The sequence below is a fragment of the Trachemys scripta genome, chromosome 6 (genome assembly GCF_013100865.1).
Source record: "Trachemys scripta elegans isolate TJP31775 chromosome 6, CAS_Tse_1.0, whole genome shotgun sequence".
Classification (NCBI taxonomy): Eukaryota; Metazoa; Chordata; order Testudines; family Emydidae; genus Trachemys; species Trachemys scripta.
The window spans coordinates 121,494,579-121,511,214 of record NC_048303.1 but is presented as its reverse complement, the minus strand read 5'-3'; the positions used below and the strand labels follow the sequence as shown (position 1 = coordinate 121,511,214).

General features: G+C 47.9%; 1 protein-coding gene across 2 annotated transcripts in view; it reads right to left on the bottom strand.

Annotated features, from left to right (window-relative positions):
• The window catches only part of CPLX1 (complexin 1), a 201,228-nt gene extending 188,537 nt beyond the window's left edge, over window positions 1-12,691 (bottom strand). The window contains exons 1-2 of one of the 2 annotated variants that reach the window (XM_034773714.1): window positions 12,545-12,691; window positions 11,176-11,284 (exon numbers count right to left, since the gene is read on the bottom strand). In XM_034773714.1, coding sequence (XP_034629605.1) covers window positions 11,176-11,206 — 31 coding nt within the window. In that variant the 5' untranslated portion in view covers window positions 11,207-11,284; window positions 12,545-12,691. Of the gene's footprint in view, window positions 1-11,175; window positions 11,498-12,544 lie in introns of those variants that run through there. The other variant, XM_034773715.1, reaches the window with a different exon arrangement.
• Window positions 12,692-16,636: the final 3,945 nt, after the last annotated feature.

The window sequence follows — 16,636 nt, the reverse complement described above, 5'->3', positions numbered from 1 at the left end:
AAAACTGGTTGGAAAACTGTTCCCAGTGAGTAGTTATCAGTGGTTCCCGGTCATGCTGGAAGGGCATAACGAGTGGGGATCAATTCTTGGTCCAGTTCTGTTCAATAACTTCATCAATGATTTAGATAATGGCATACAGAGTACACTTATAAAGTTTGCAGACAATAACGAGCTGGGAAGGGTTGCACGTGCTTTGGAGGATAGGATTAAATTCAAAATGATCTGGACAAACTGGAGAAATGGTCTGAAGTCAATAGGATGAAATTCAATCAGGACAAATGCAAAGTACTCCACTTAAGAAGGAACAATCAGTTGCACACATATAAAATGGGAAATGACTGCCAAGGAAGGAGTACTGTGGAAAGGGATCTGGGGGTTATAGTGGACCACAAGCTAAATATGAGTCAACAGTGTAACACTACTGCAAAAAAAAGCAAACATCATTCTGGGATGAATTAGCAGGAGTATTGTAAGCAAGACATGAAAATTAATTCTTCCACTGTGCTCCGCTCTGATTAGGCCTCAACTGGAGTATTGTGTCCAATTCTGAGCATCACATTTCAGGAAGGATGTGGACAAATTGGAGAGAGTCTGGAGAAGAACAACAAAAGTGATTAAAGGTCTCGAAAACATGACCTATGAGGGAAGATTGAAAAAATTGGGTTAGTTAGTCTGGAAAAGAGAAGACTGAGAGGGGACATGATAACAGTTTTCAAGCATGTAAAAGGTTGTTACAAGGAGGAGGAAAAAAAATTGTTTTTCTTAACCTCTGAGGATAGGACAAGAAGCAATGGTCTTAAATTGCAGGTTTAGGTTGGACATTAGGAAAAACTTCCTAACTGTCAGCATGGTTAAGCACTGGAATAAATTGCCCAGGGAGGTTGTGGAACCTCCATCATTGGAGATTTTTAAGGGCAGGTTAGACAAACACCCATCAAGAATGATCTAGATAATTAGTCCTGCCCTAAGTGCAGGGGACTGGACTAGATGACCTCTCAAGGTCCCTTCCAGTTCTATGATTCTATTGTGCACCATGCTCATTTGCAGTTATGCATTTGATGCTACAGTTCAAGCCAATGGACAACAGGCTTAGAAAAATCTCAAAACAGCGTTTTAACATTTTGATTTCATGTGTCAATATTTTCTCTGCAAAGACGTAACTTTCTGCTCTTTCTTTAATGATAAAGCGTCTGGTGCAAGACCAAATCACTTTGCTGACGAAGCAAAACCTTCCTAAAAAGAATTGTTTCTCTTTGATTTTCCAATATCAACAGTCATTCTTTTTCCTCCATTCTTTGTTTGCTCATTGTTGTTTTTTAACGATCAGTCCTAAATGAAACCATTGATGCGTCTCAGATTTCCTTTGTCCCCAGAGGCAAATCATTTTGCTCACAGCTTGGTGAGTTTTAATCATTTTTCCTTATCGAAATAGACGCATTCTGGATGGGCTGTCTGACAAATGGCTGCTAAACGGAACACATCCTAGTTCAGCTGTTTGCAGCGTATCCCTACAATCAGCGGATCCAGACCACACATCCATCACAGGACTCTGAATAAGCCCCATCCACTCTTGATATTAATTTACAAATACAACAAAAGGAGACCGGACACCTGCTGAACACTCAGGCAGGATTTCATTTACATTACTGCCGGGACAATGGGATCAATAGAAGAAAGTAAGCGTAGAGACAACCAGGATTGAGAAAAGAAAGGCATAGGGCCAGCGTTTTAAAGGTATTTTGCCACCTAACTCCAGTTGATTTCACTGACCCATAGAGACTAAAAACATAAGGGCCAGATTCTGCCACTTTTACTCACATTGCACCAGATGCTAGGTTGCTGTAAATCAGTTAGTCTCCCATGGCATTACATCAGTTTACACGGGATCTGGATCCACTGTATAGGACCTTCCTGACTGAGTAATTCCAACTGATTTCAATGGGACTGACTGCAGAATAAAGCCCTGATTCTATAAGCAATCTACAAGCTAGGCATGAATATGGGTGATCAGGTCTGTTCCTCAATGACTATACAGGGTGGAACCTAAGCTGGTTTAAATTGGCTTGGCCTCTGACTCTACATTGATTTACACTGGCAAAGTATCTGGTGCTATGTCTTGAAACCACATTCCGGTACCTTCGATAATACTGTCACCTCAGTGATTTTCATTTCTAGTCTCCTCTCAGCAACAACCATGATTATTGCCTTCCAAAGAGCCGTTTGTGTTGAGATTCACTGATGAAAATCCCTTGCCAACAGTTTAATGGAAAAATAGTCAGTGCGTCTCTTAAATTCACCCATCAAAAATCTATTTGATCAATTCACCATACAAACGCACTTCAAATACATCTAATCCAAGCAGAGGCTATGGAAAGCAAGCAGATATGGAAGCTACTCATTAATTACAACATGAACAATGCTTCAAACTTCAGTGTAGCCTGAATCCAAGACACCCAAAGGGATTTTAGGCTGAGTCAATAAAGTGGAGATTTGCAAAGGCACTGAGGGCAATCAAGGCCCCGATACCCATTGAAAGTTAGTGGGTCTTGGACGTCTGACACCCATTTGTGCCTCTGAAAATTTCCCTCTTACTCATCACTGTGCATACCTTTAAGCACAAGTAGCCCCATTGATTTTAATTGTGTTAAGTCTCATGATGCTCTGTGAAATAAACCAGTATTTTAATCTCCATTTCACAAGTGGTCAAAGAGAAGGTGAATGAATTACTCATGGTTACACAGCAAAGGTAAAAACCATCCCTAACAACCTATGCAAAAGGCCCAATCCTAAACCCTTAAATCAGTGGCAGGAGTCCTGTGAAATAGTATTATAATGATCATCACCTGTCTCCAAAATTGTCTGAGAGTCACATATCTTCATATATTCAATTAGTGTAATCCCAGAACAGGCCCTGCTTTAGCAAATCACTTGAGCCCATGCTCACATCCACTTGACTTCAATGGGATTTAGGGCTGGTCTTCACTACAGGGAGATTGACGCTCGGGGTCGATTTAGTGGGTCTAATGAAGACCCGCTAAATTGATGGCAGAGCACTCTCTGGTTGACTCCGGTACTCCAGCTCCCCGAGAAGAGTAAGGGAAGTCAACCGGAGAGTGTCTCCTGTCGAGGCAGCGCAGTGAAGACACTGCGGTAAATTGACCTAAGCTACGTCGACTCCAGCTACTTTATTCACGTAGCTGGAGTAGCATAATTTAGGTCAACTGACCCTGGTAGTGAAGACAGGCCCTTAAACACATGCCTGACTTCAAGCATTTGAGCAGTCCCATTGAACTCACTCGTGTGTTTAACATTCACTATGTGTCTGAGTACACTGATGAATCACAGCCATGGTCATGCAGAGGAGCAAGGGGGGGTAGAACAGACACTTCTCCCCCTGATACATTACAGACAAAAATCCCATTGCCTGTAGCATGGATATGTCTGCACCCATCAATCATAGTGTTTCCTCCTGACTCTGTATGAATCCCATATAACAATACCACAATGAGGTCAGCTTGGCAGAGTTTGCAATGAATGTTATTTCACTCCACAGCTCTATTCTGCCAACACCAAACAATGGGATCAGTACAACATACTGAATAGCCGATATAAAACACAATTATCTACGTCCTGTTTATTTCACTGAGATCTGTTATATTGCTGGTATGCATGTATTATATGAAGAACATATAATACAGAAAAGTGACAAAATTAGAAAACAGCATTTACATATCTTAAAATTGCATATATGGTATTTCTAGGTAGACATACTGATAATAGATAGATCTTGCCCTATTCTGTGTATATTATATCATTAAGGTGTGCATTCTGTCTAACCCACTGTACTGTCTGTGGGTTAACTGACCACTTAATAAAGTAAAAAGGTTTTGCATTTTGCCAATCAGTTTATATGTATGCATAGGAGTAACACCTATAGTGAGAATTAGAGTTGGATAAACTATTTGCAGTGGCAGGTATATTCAGTAAATTTAGCACGTTTTTCTCCGTGTCTTTTGTTTGCCAGCAGACTTTGACATTCATAGGTTTGTTAGTGATTCAGCAAGTCCCTGTTCCCAACAGCGGTTCAGCACAGACCACCCCCTTTGACCATACGGCACCCCACTGGCTAACACAGTCATAAAGAACTGGGACAACTTGCAGGATTGGCAGCTGAATATTCAATGCAAATGGAAGTCAGCCTCCGCATTGCTCTTGAATTGGGCATGTGAGGTTGATCGTTATTTTCACCTTAGTCACATGGAGTTGTTCTCCTTTCGTTACTGGATAAACAATAAAGTCACTGGACCATCAATTCTTTCAGGAAGAGGGTGAGAACAATTTGTGACACTAGGAGGTGCCAAGCCTGCAGGATTAGGGGATTTTAGGTAGAGCTGGTTAAGAATTTTCCAGTGAAACATTTTTTTCATTGGAAAATGCCAGTTCATCAAAACCAAAACCGTTCACAGAAAAGGGCCAGTTTTGATGAATCTCCCAATTCAAAAGAATGTTGGGGAAAATATTCAATTTTCCATGACATTTTTTAACTGAAAAGTTTTGTTCTTTTCTATTTAAAAAGACTTTTTGTTTTTGAAATTTTAGTTAGTATATACTAACTAAACAAAATTAAAAGATAACCAGGTCAAAATTGAAATGAAACATCTTGAAATTATCAAAATGAAGTGGTTTGACTAACCCAATCCAATTGGATTTTTTGGATTATTGGTTTGCAAATTTTATTTTAGTTTTAGTTTTCGGTATTTCATCCCAATTCAGAACAAAAAAATTGAAATCTTAAACTCAGGGGATGGGAAAACCATTTCCAGTCCAGCTGTAATTATAGAACCTATTCTATTTTTAAGGCCAGGTGATCTTGCATCGGGCCTTGTCTTAGACATCGCTGATAGAGAAATTGAGTTATTTGAGTACTGTAGGTAGATCTGAAAGGATTATTTTTTTATTGGTAAATGTCAGTACATGTCAATTTCACCACACACACAAACCAACAACAGAAAAATACTTCCATCGATTATAATCAAAATTAACAGATGGACAAAGTAAGAACAATGCTGCTTGAGAACTTATGAAAGTTAGATTTAAGGACATTTACTTGGTATATTTTGACCTGTGATGTGGACAATTTGTAGTTTAACCATCACAAAGCTTTAATTTTTTGAATCTCAGCATCTACTAATTTTGCCAAGCCTAACTCTAGGCGAGGTCCAATTTAGAATGCTTTGTCTCCCATCACAGTCAAACGGAATAATTGTGTGTGGCATGTTCATGCAGCCTCCCAGCTGAAAACGTTGTGGCCGGATTCCCATCTGGGTATTTAATTGTCTCTGTGGCAGGGCACTGATCGGGGCTTTTTCCATGGTGAAGTCATACACCAACGTCCATCTAATTTAACTGTGTTCAGCCTGGGCTCTGGGGGACACAGTTCCTCCCCGAGGTGCTGTGCTGGTTTTAAACACAGTACAGCAATATTTCATGAGTCTGCCTCATGCAATTATTACATTTACCACTGTTCCCTCTCACCATTTGCCACTGTCACTGTGGCAGACAAATTAGTAACTGCAGTGTGTATATATGATCCTACTCAGGTCCCTGCCTTTGCCTCTGTGTCAGGGCTCTGGCCGGGGGTGTGGGAGCCACACCATCCTTTGCCACAGTTGTTGTTGCTAAACAATGTCTCATATGGAACAATATTGCTTATATAATGTACCAAGAGAAATGTTTTAATAGATTGGTTTCTAGCTTTCTGCCACCCATCACAATGCAGCACAGTTACTGAGATACAATAATTGCAGCATAGATGCACATGGTCCGTCCTAGCCGGGATGAAGTGGAACAGCCAATGTGGTAGGGCTCTGGCTCAGGATCAGAGAAATATTTAGTTGGTCTGTCCCTCTGCTGTGTAAAGCATTGCTTAGCTTGGACTTGTCACCACTTTTAGAGGACATCAGTGCACGCGATCAACAAGAGGTAGTTCTGGTGGAAGACAGACGTGCTAAAAAGACACATTTGGAGCCCAGGCAGATGCCAGGGGATAGTCAGAGACCTACTCTACATCTAAAACTTAGGGGAACCTATCTATGTCACGCAGGGGTATGAAAAATTCACACCCCTAAGAAACATAGTTAAACCAATCTAAGCCCCAGTGTAGACAGCGCTTGGTCAATGGAAGAATTCTGCCATTGACCTAGCTACTGCCTGGCGCAGAGATGGATTTACTGCAGTGACAGAAGAAACCCTCCCATTGCTGTAATAAATGTCTACACCAAATCGGGGCAGCTGTGCCATTGTAGTGTTTCTAGTGTAGACATACCCCCTAGTGTGGACACAACAGCATTGCACCAATGGCCCAGCTGGCACTGAAGTTTGTGCAAAGCATGGTTATTGACTGTATGTAAACAGCATTCTTCTTTGGATGATTGATTGGGTAGTAAAGGAAGATTCCTACGTCTGGAATACAGTTTCCCTCCAAAACTAATATCGACCACAAGGCCAAAATTCATCTTCCATGAACATTCCGACAACAAAGCTTCCCAGTTCCCACATATGAATGTTGGTGAAAAGTGACCAAAATTCCATTTCTAACTTGCCAGATCCATCACAGATAATTTCCTCTCACTCAGCAGCCAACTCCAGTAAGAACCAATCCACACCCCTGAATGTCTTACAGCCTTGTTCTACTCCGGTTGGAACTGGAAATATACATGGCCAAATCTGACTTGTTTGTCAGCATGCTATTAGAGCTAAATGACATGTCATCAGGGACCATGTCAAAGACCAGGTCCCAAATCCCATTAACTTGTATCCTAGAAGTTATAGTAGTTAAGGGCCAAGCCATGCTCGCCCATTGGAAAACCCACTGGTGGAATGGAGCAAACTGCAAAGTTCTCCTCACAATGTTGCCCTTCAGTCACTGAAGGGAGCTGAATCCCAAAGGCCAGGAGATCTGCACTGATTGATCCCAATAGTACTGTTCATAGACATAAGGCTATCCAGGTTCACGCTTACACTGACTTAGTAGATCTCCAGCTGGTGTAACCATCCAGGCTCTACTAAGCTCTGGTCCCACTGCTGAGGATTTTTCAAAATCCAGCCCTAAGTGCCTCTAGTTTGCAAAAGTATTCTCTGTTGGATTCAGGAGAAGAAACGCAGTGCACATAGAAAGTGCATGATGAAATTCCATCCTATTTGCTTCCAGAAGCCTTTGAAGGAACGTCGTTCTTCCTCGTTTTCTTTAACTGGTCCCAAGGAGGTGTGCAATTCAACTGGCGTCAGAATTTCCATTGCTTGCCACTTACACGACAAGGATGAGTAATGGGTCTCTCTGGGCCAAATTACATGAAAGTGCACAATGTCAGGAGAGTTGCGTGTGGGGAGAAATTATCCCTACCCAGATAAAAGAGCAGATTGAAATAGCAGGTGGGATAATTTATCGTTGTCCAAGGTATTACGCTGGTAACAGTAAGCGAGCCTGATTCTCTGCTCATGTCAGTCTAACCTGGGAGGTAACTCCATTGATTTGAATAGTATTAATTCTGATTTCCACCCATGTGAGAGAGGAATTGGACCTGAAGGTGTAACTTTGCACAGTGGAAAATGTTCTCAGAACAAAGCAATGATGGTCAAAATAGTGTTAAATAGAATGCTAATGAGACAAACTTATAGAATAGAACTTTCATAGAATCTCAGAGTTGGAAGGGACCTCAGGTCATCTAGGTCCAACCCCCTGCTCAAAGCAGGATCAATCCCCAGACAGATTTTTGCCCCAGATCCCTAAATGGCTCCCTCAAGGATTAAACTTGCAACCCTGGGTTTACCAAGCCAATGCTCAAACCACTGAGCTATCCCTCCTTTATACAAAAAGAACTTGTGAACGACTCATAGATTCTAAGGCTAGATCGTCTAGTCTGACCTGCTGTGTTACACAGGCCAAAGGACTTCCCTAAAATAATTCCTAGAGCACACGCCTATGGAAAATGCAGCAACCATATCATGCAAGATACTCTAACAAAAACAAGCTTACTTGCTCGTAAGCCAGTGAGAGTTTTTCCATTGACTTGAAATGCAAGATTCAGTGGGTCTTCACGTGAAAGAAGAGGGATTGGCACTTATTAAAAATAATAAAATGTAGCATTTAGTATAAAAATGGACATGAGGACCTGGTCTCTGAAATGTACATGCAGATTTAGAAAATCAACTCATATTTCAAAAATGCAGAGAAAATAGACACCAAAAAGCATCTCTACGTGGGTTCAGCACATAAAACAAATAACTTTAAAAACACTCTACCGAAGTATAAGCTACGTTATGTACCGACGATGCTGCGATTAACTCCACCACAAAGCCTTTGGGTCTTGATTACCAAGTACATGATTTTACAAAAACGGAAGAGAAGACTTATGTCCAGAATAGAGCAGGGGTATTCGGACCTCTCTGAGTTAGCAGAGAAAGAAAGAATAGTTTATCGACGTACAAAACAGTTAAATGAAAGAATATGGACCCCGTTTCTTGATACATTTGGGTAAAGAATGCTGACGTACCATTGCAGCAAATACCAGACTCGCATTCCACCTGTCTTCTCTGCATTTTCCCTTCCACCCCATCTCTTCCTTCCCTTTTGTGCCCATTTATGTACATCTGGTTTTTACTATTACTGTTACTGCCACCCTAGCATGTTATGTGTGCGTAATATTGTCTGATTTTATGTTGTCTGGTCCTGCAGCTTTGACAAGTTGTGTAATCGTATAATTTCATTGGCTAGCCTATGAAATGTGCAGTATTTGGTAACATACAAGCTATAAGTTGTTTACCTTTGTGTAGCTTTTATTGCTTGTTTCTTTATGAACATTAATAAAAAGCACATGCAAATTAAAAACTCTCTGCCAGCTGTTTCAGCATAATGCACGTGTCAGTGCTCTTCAGTGTCGACAATGTGATGTTGAAACAGCTGGCTGAGTGATTCTTACTTGTGATTTTATGTATCTGTGGCAATTCAGCTTGCAAAAACTGAAACCTGTTAATGATGTTGGCTGTGGCACTTCACTCTCATTAATTAACGTTTAATGATTTTCAACAATGCTGCAGTTACTCCTCTTTATTAGACAAATGGGGGGAAAAACTAGACACATGGTGAGCGAGTCTATGGTACCCATGCCTGGGAGACGCAAAGTGACTTGACAGTGATGCCAGTCGCAGCATGGGCTTGATGCGTCAAAAATGCAAAAACAGAGACATGAGATAGTTTTTAAAACTGCTTTTTTGAATGCCCCTGTTATAATGCAAATATTGACATTGGCGTTTTGATGGGCTCGATGCCTGGTTAAGATCAATGATCCTTAGCTTTGCCATGGGCCATCAACTCTTCCCAGCTGGTTATTAAGCTACAGGAAACAGTGTGCACCTCAATTGTTATTTCTTAATTACATTTCCACAGCATATGACATTGCAGGTCTTTTGGTCTCTGTATTTGTTTCCAGCCAAGGCCAGATTCTGCCATTTTTAATCATAATAAGCAATACCTTGCTACATAAGTAGTCCCTCGGGTCCGAGTGTCCCATACCTACTCGCAATAAGTAGTACTCCACTCTGCGAGTGCTGAAATTAATTTCAGTGGGATTGCTCATGGCACAAGCTTGAGGAAGGGTAGCAGAATCTGCCCTCAATTAAATTATTTCCCCTTTGAAATGTGCGCTGAATTTAATTAAATGTGACAACACCATGTAAATCTGCAATGTCAATTCTGGGTTCAGATCTATTCTGCCCAATAATGCTGTACAACCCAGAAGAATTAAAATTAAACCCTTTTATCCGCAGCACCGCAGTACGGACTCATGCTTTCTTACCAATTGATTTTTTGCAATTTACAACTGTTCGTTTATTTCACTTTAAAAAGTGAAAACTGCATTTTCTCTTGAATAAAGGAACCTCTGATAGACATGAACAGTGACTCACGTGGCAAGTGTCCTTATAACATGTTTATAATGCAGCAAATGACTTCAGTAACACAGTACAATACAACCGCAATAGGTCCAGTGACACTGCAGTTTGTCCAAAGGAAAAATGGGGCAGTTACCGTATGACGGGAATAATCAGAGAATTGTGCCCTTACCTCCTATTAGACCTAAACACCCTATGTACCTAAAATATATTCAGTATTATAGAATGAGTGAACTGTAACAAACCTGCTAAAGGCTGGGTTGGAATGGGCCACACAGCCAGCACAGAATGAGGGAATTCTGTTATAAAACATGTTTCTTTGTTTGTGTTTTTCTTTCATTTCATTTTCGCACAGAAAAAGGATCGTCATCCACAATAAGAAATGCACTCAAATAAGGAGAAAGGGCATCAGGTGCAAGGCAGGAAAAAGATACTTAACCTATATAACGGAATCTGCCTGTGGTAGCCGATCTAGAAAACCAACTGTTCTTATGTACTGCATAAAATGTCTGCACCATCTGGCAGTGTCAGAGTTTGCGGAAAGTTTTGTGTCCGTAATGGAATTGAGGGCGAGCTCTTCCACATATGATTTGATCACTTATTTGGCCTTACTCTGGCTAGATCTGACCACTATTGGCAGGCTGTTGGTAGCTAGCATTCCTGCCTGCCACAACCCCAGGGAGACAGTGAACAGCTCGTTATCAGGAGCAGTGAATCATGCAGTGGCTGTTTTGTATGGGCGACCAGCTGCTGGCGATGAAAGTTTGTCAGTCTGCCTAGGGCCCCAAACTTCCAAATATCTATGGGCCTGATCCGAAGTCCACAGAAGTCAATGGCCAGTCTCCCATTGACTTCAACGGGCTTTGAATCAAGTCCTATGTTTGTTGCTCTCCACGGTGCTGCCCCCTACTGGCAATCAAATTCAGCAAACATGCAGTCCCCACTTTCCCCAGGATATTGGGGCCAGAATGTTGGCTCGGCTGGAAAGACCTTTATATAGGGTGTCTAGGGGAAAGAAGGGGGAGGGGAGGAGCTGGGGGGCAGTGCAATGTCCTAGTGTCAGCACCACTGTCGCCACCACTGCCTGGGGCTTCTCCAATGGATTCTCCAGTGGGATTTTAAAGATAAAATTTTACTCCTGGATGGGGGGGATGCGCTACAGAGAGGGGGACCCGTGTCACTGTCCGGCACACGCCCCAAAGCATCAACTGCCCAAACCCCACTTACCTCCTAAAGCTTGTTTCATAACAAAATCCATGGTGATGGCTTTAGATTCCTTCTCGCTCGGGCAGATCTCACATGCAAGTTGAACGGAAAGGAGTCCTCGGGTCGCAGCCTGCGAGGGACACCCCCCAAAAACAAGACAAAACAAAGGTCGGTCTAGAGGACAGAGAGCCGGAGCGTGTGTGTGTGTGTGTGTGTGTGTGTCCACGGAGGAGCCCTTCCAGGAGAGCTTGCTGTCAATTGCTTCCAGGACAGTGGAAGTTTCTTGACACTACAGTGAGTCCATCCTCATTGCGCAGTGTGATCGTGTGTGTGTGTGTGTGTGTGTGTGTGTGTGTGTGTGTGTGATCCCCTTACACAGAGTAGCACGCATTCCCAGGATGCAAGCACACCAGCATCCGCCTCTGTTGGCCGCACGCCACGCACAGACAGGACAGCTCACCCGGACGGCGCTGCACCGCCCCGGTTCCTCCCCGGGGGGCTGTTTGGCGGGGTCCCCCTGCAGCCCCCCGCCCGGGGCTGTACAACTTTGCTGGCGGCGGCGGGCTTTGCCGGAGCGCGGGCTCGGCAGAGAGCAGCGCCGCGGGGACGTTTGAAGGTGAACCGGCTCCGCTTTGGCAGCGGCTGGTGCCGGCGGCAGAGTCCGACTCGGAGCCGGGCAGTCCCGCGCCAGGCACCGGGGCTGCAGGGCTCAGAGGCCCCGGGAGCTGGCCCCGGCCAGTGACCCCGACCCATGCCAGGGAGCGCCCCCGGGAGCAGCCGCCGCTGGGTTTGGTGCAAGACGCACAGGCGGGAGCTCGGGGCAGGGGCTGGGGGGAGCTGCCCCCGCGGTGAATGCAGCGCCCCGGGGCGCTCGGGGTCCCGGCTTGGCGGCTTTGTCAATGCCCCCCCATGGCGTGTGTGCTCCGCACCCCCCCTCACCCCCCCAGCCCGCTGAACTCCGGCGCCTGCCCGGGCGGGGGAAGCGGCGTGTCACCCTCCGACAGCGGGGCGCTCCCCGCGGCGGGCACTGCAGCCCCGGGGCCGGCGGGCTCGGCTAACCGGCCGCGCTCTGCACCGCCCGGGCTCGGAGCCTTTCGCGGGGGGCACGATGGAGAGGGGCCGCCGGCTCCGGCTGCTGCCGGCTCCGCGTGTGTCTCTCCCCCCCCCCCCCCCGCAAACTTCTGCCAGGGGCGGTATCGGGTCCCCCCCCCCCCGAAACCTGCCGCTGCCCCCCAGCCACGAGCGACGCTGCTCGGCCCGGGGAGGGGCCGCGGGGGCCCCCGGTGCAGAGGCGGGTCCCGGCCCGCGGCGGGTCCCTGCAGCCCGGCCCGGTTCAGCACCCGGCGGCGGCGGACAGCGCCCCGGGGCCAGGTGGGGGGGGGACACGTACCTGCCCCTCCGGGTCCGCAGCGGGGGCTCGGCGCCCGCCCTAGCAGCTCAGCCTGCAGCTCCCGCCGGCCGGGTCCATGGGGCAGCCGCAGCGAGGCGCGGGCCGGAGCGGTCCCCTGAAGTTGGAGCCGAGCCGAGCCGAGAGCTTCCCGCTCGCCCCGCTCCCTCTTTTTATCACGGGATTTCCGGACCATCCCTCCTTCCACTCGGCTAGGAGGGACCTGGCGGCTTCCTCCTCCCCCTGCCGCGGCTAGGGCGGCATCTCCAGCCTCGCTGCGCCCCCCCCCCCCCCCACACACACACACTGGCCGCCCGCCCCCGCCCAGCCGGCACCTGGGCGGGGGGCGGGCAAGAGGTTCGCAGCGCTCCTGCTGCGGGGGGGTTGCAAGGGAGCTGCGGGGGGGGAGTTGCAAAGGGGCTGCGGGGGGGTTGCAAGGGAGCTGCGAGGTTGCAAGGGGGCTGCGGGGAGGAGGTTGCAAGGGAACTGCGGGGGGGGTTGCAAGGGAGCTGCGAGGGGAGGGGAGTTTGCAAGGGAGCTGCGAGGTTGCAAGGGGGCTGCGGGGGGTGCGGGGTTGCAAGGGGGCTGCGGGGGGAGGGGAGTTTGCAAGGGAGCTGCGGGGGGGTTGCGGCAGGGGACCTCCACGGGCGGCAATGGCAGCGGCGGGCCCCCGGCCCCACCCCGGCCTTTCCGTACGCGGGGCCCGGCTGTCAGTCCCCAGGCGGGAGCTGCCACTGGAGGAGCCGCGTGTCTCTCAGAGACGTCGGGAGAGAGCGGCGGTGCGGGGCCAGGAGCGAGCGGCGCCAGCCCGGGCAAAGCCCTGGGCCCTGCCCCTGCCCCGCGGCGAGCGTCCACACACAGCCCGGCGTCCAGCAGCTCGCACGCCCCGGGGGGATGGGGGGGGGGAGCAGCCAAGGAGAAGGCTCCCCTCCCCCAGGGAACGGCTGAAGGGTAAAAAGAGGGAGCCGCCCCCCCCCCCAGTAGGGGCGATGCCACGGGGAAGGGGCCCCCTGCAGCCCCCAGTCAGCAGAGCCATGGCCCCTGTTGGGGCAGGACGCGGGGACAAGCAGAAGAGGGGCCTGGGAGACGGGCCCTAGCCCTGCCATGGGCACAGGGGTCTCAGAGCCCCAGGCAAGGTCAGAGGCGCTGGGGGGTCCGGGTTTTGCCGGAACACAACATAAGGGTTTGTCCCCAGCACTTCTGAGGTTCCTCACTCCCCGGCTCGGCTGGCGCAGCTCCCTCCAGCCCTGGTGCTGATTTCGGTGTGAACCTGGAGTCACTCCGCTGAAAGGGGGAGAGGGGATTAATCCGGGTGCGCCGCTGCGGAACTGAAAACCAGGCGCTCTCTGCAGGTTGTTTTGCGGGTGCACTGGCGCCTCTCGCTGGGATCTGCCCCTCTGGGTCCTGCCTCAAGGCGCTGTCTGCATTTGATAAGCTTTACTTTTTCTGGGGGCAAAGCGAATCCCAGTGATCGGGGAGTCTACAGCATGCCGTCAGGGGAGGCCCAAGGAGACCTGCCGGCTTAGGGCATGCAAGCCCCGTACTTGCTGTAGGACAGCTAGGGGGGCATTTAAACTATTTTTAAAAAGCAAAAACAAACCCCGTTTTGTTCCTCCTTGAAATCCCCACTCCAGATTCGATGCCCTGGCTTTCCATCAACATCCTATCAGCTGCTTAGTGGAACCCGGTTTCTTTCTGTCACTGTGGCCTATAAGAGTCTAGATTCCTGCTCTAATTCCAGTTGTTGGGTTTCATGGCTACAGGGTGGTGTTGGTGGCCTCTGATATACAGGAGGTCAGACAAGTCTCCTAGGGAGAGTCTCCTCTGACCTGAAACTCCATGACTAGGAGGCATGAGTCACACAATTTAAGCAGGTACCTAGACAGGGACTATCACTGCTACCAGGAACCGAACACTTCCAGGACCTGATCTGTGTTGTATCTACCTATTGTTGCTTATCCTTAAATCATTTAATTTTGGGGGGCAGGCACCATCTTTTCGTTACGTTTGTACTGCACCGAGCACACTGGGGCTGTGATCCCAGCTTGGGGCTTCTGGTGTATTGCTTATTATTCAGGGACAACAGAAGTGGAAGCAACATCATGGCCACCAGCAAAATGGGGAGGAACCATCCGAGAACAATTGCCAGAATTCTTCTTGTTGCAGAGGTAGTGATGCTCTCATTCTGGTCTCGCTGAAACCAAGAAACCAAAGGCAGCGAGGGCCAGTGGATAGAGTGTGAAGGGACAGCCCTGGAGACACTGGCCTGGAGCAGGCTAGCCAGCTCCTCTGGGTCTGTGCTGCGCAAAACCTGTAAGCTTGTTCAGGCTGGAGGAGAAGGGGAGCTTACCATAGGCAGGGCTGGTGAGCAGGCAGAAGGCTGCTCCAGGCAGAGACTGCTACTAACAGGCAGGCCGGTTGAGGAGACAGCTGTGGGGCACAGAGCTTCCAGAGGTGCCCCAGCTGACAGCCAAGCAACACGCCCAGGAAGAGGGGTAGGAGGTAAACCCTACGCTGGGGCAATAGACTTTGAGAGACTTAGCCCATAAAGCCCTGTCTGAGAGGCTGACCCCTGTTCCAACCAGACTCTCCTCCCTCGCAAGGAGAAGGGAGGAAGAAGAACCAGCCCTCTGCCAGGGTGCAATTGCCCTGGGGCAGCCACTGGGGGAGTACAGCAGGTAAATAACAGACAGTGGGACCTGAGAGGGAGGGTCTAGGAAGTCCCGCCCCCTCCTACAGGGAGGCAGGACAAGTTCTACTCCTGATTCTGCTGTGGTGTGATCTTGAGTAAGTTGGCTCCGCTGTGCCTCAGTTTCCCCATCTGTAAAGGGGGGTTAATTACACCTACCTCCTTTGTGAAGCACTTTGAGATCTATGGATGAAAAGTACTGTGTAAGTACTAAGTGTAGTTATTGTGTCTCCTGCTACTGGGTGTGATGTTGCTTCTACACCCTTTATTTCTGTATTTGAAAGTGTTTTATTCAATGCATCTTTTTAAAAAGGCAGAACTATTCCCCTCTCCCCAATACCATGCAAACCGCTGAGGAGAGAAGGCACTCTGAACACTTCTGCAAAGCGTCTCAAAGAACAAGTTAATCCACTCAGTCAACCCAGAGGACAGAAGGTGAGCCGGAGGAGGAAGAGACAAGAAAAGTTCCTTCTTATGTTACTCTGGGCTCCATTAGTCTCAGAGGTGCCCATACTTTCTCAAATGTGTAGGGCAGGGGTCTGCAACCTTTCAGAAGTGCTGTGCCGAGTCTTCATTTATTCACTCTAATTTAAGGTTTCGCGTGCCAGTCATACATTTTAACGTTTTTAGAAGGTCTCTTTCTATAAGTCTATAATATATAACTAAACCATTGTTGTATGTAAAGTAAATAAGGTTTTTAAAATGTTTAAGAAGCTTCATTTAAAATTAAATTAAAATGCAGAGCCCCCCTGGATGGGTGGCCAGGACCCAGGCAGTGTGAGTGCCACTGAAAATCAGCTCGCCTGCCGCCTTCAGCACGCGTGCCATAGGTTGCCTACCCCTGGTGTAGAGCCTTATGTTTTAAGAATTTGTCACTTAAGTGATGTGAGAGGCCATGGGTTGGGTACAGGCTCCACACACCAGAGCTCTATTCCCAGCTCTGCCACTGATTTGGTGTGACTTGGCAAGTCCCAGCCCCTTCCCTGTCTGCCCCATCTCACCTCCCCAATCCTTTGTCTGGTCTACTTACATTGCAAGCTGCCTGGGGCAGGAACTCTCTCTTATTATGTGCTTGTACACAGGAGCAGCCTAGCCATTTTGTCAGCCAGGGCGGAAAGAGTTTTGAAGCACCCTGTCCTCCAAACACAGCTGGCTAATCAGAGCAAGACAGAATGAGGGAAAAAAGCAGAGTGAAACAGCAATACCATGCCCCCTGGAAGTTGGCACCCTGAGTGACCGCCCTGCTGGTCCGCCCTTAGAATCAGCCCTCTTTGTACAGCAAAATGGGGTCCTGATCTCATTTGGGGTCTCCAGGAGCTAGTCCAATAATATTTTGTGTAAGTGAATGGGGCATGTCACTCACCGCCATTCCAGCACCTCCTCCTGGTTGCTCTGGGGGTTAGCTC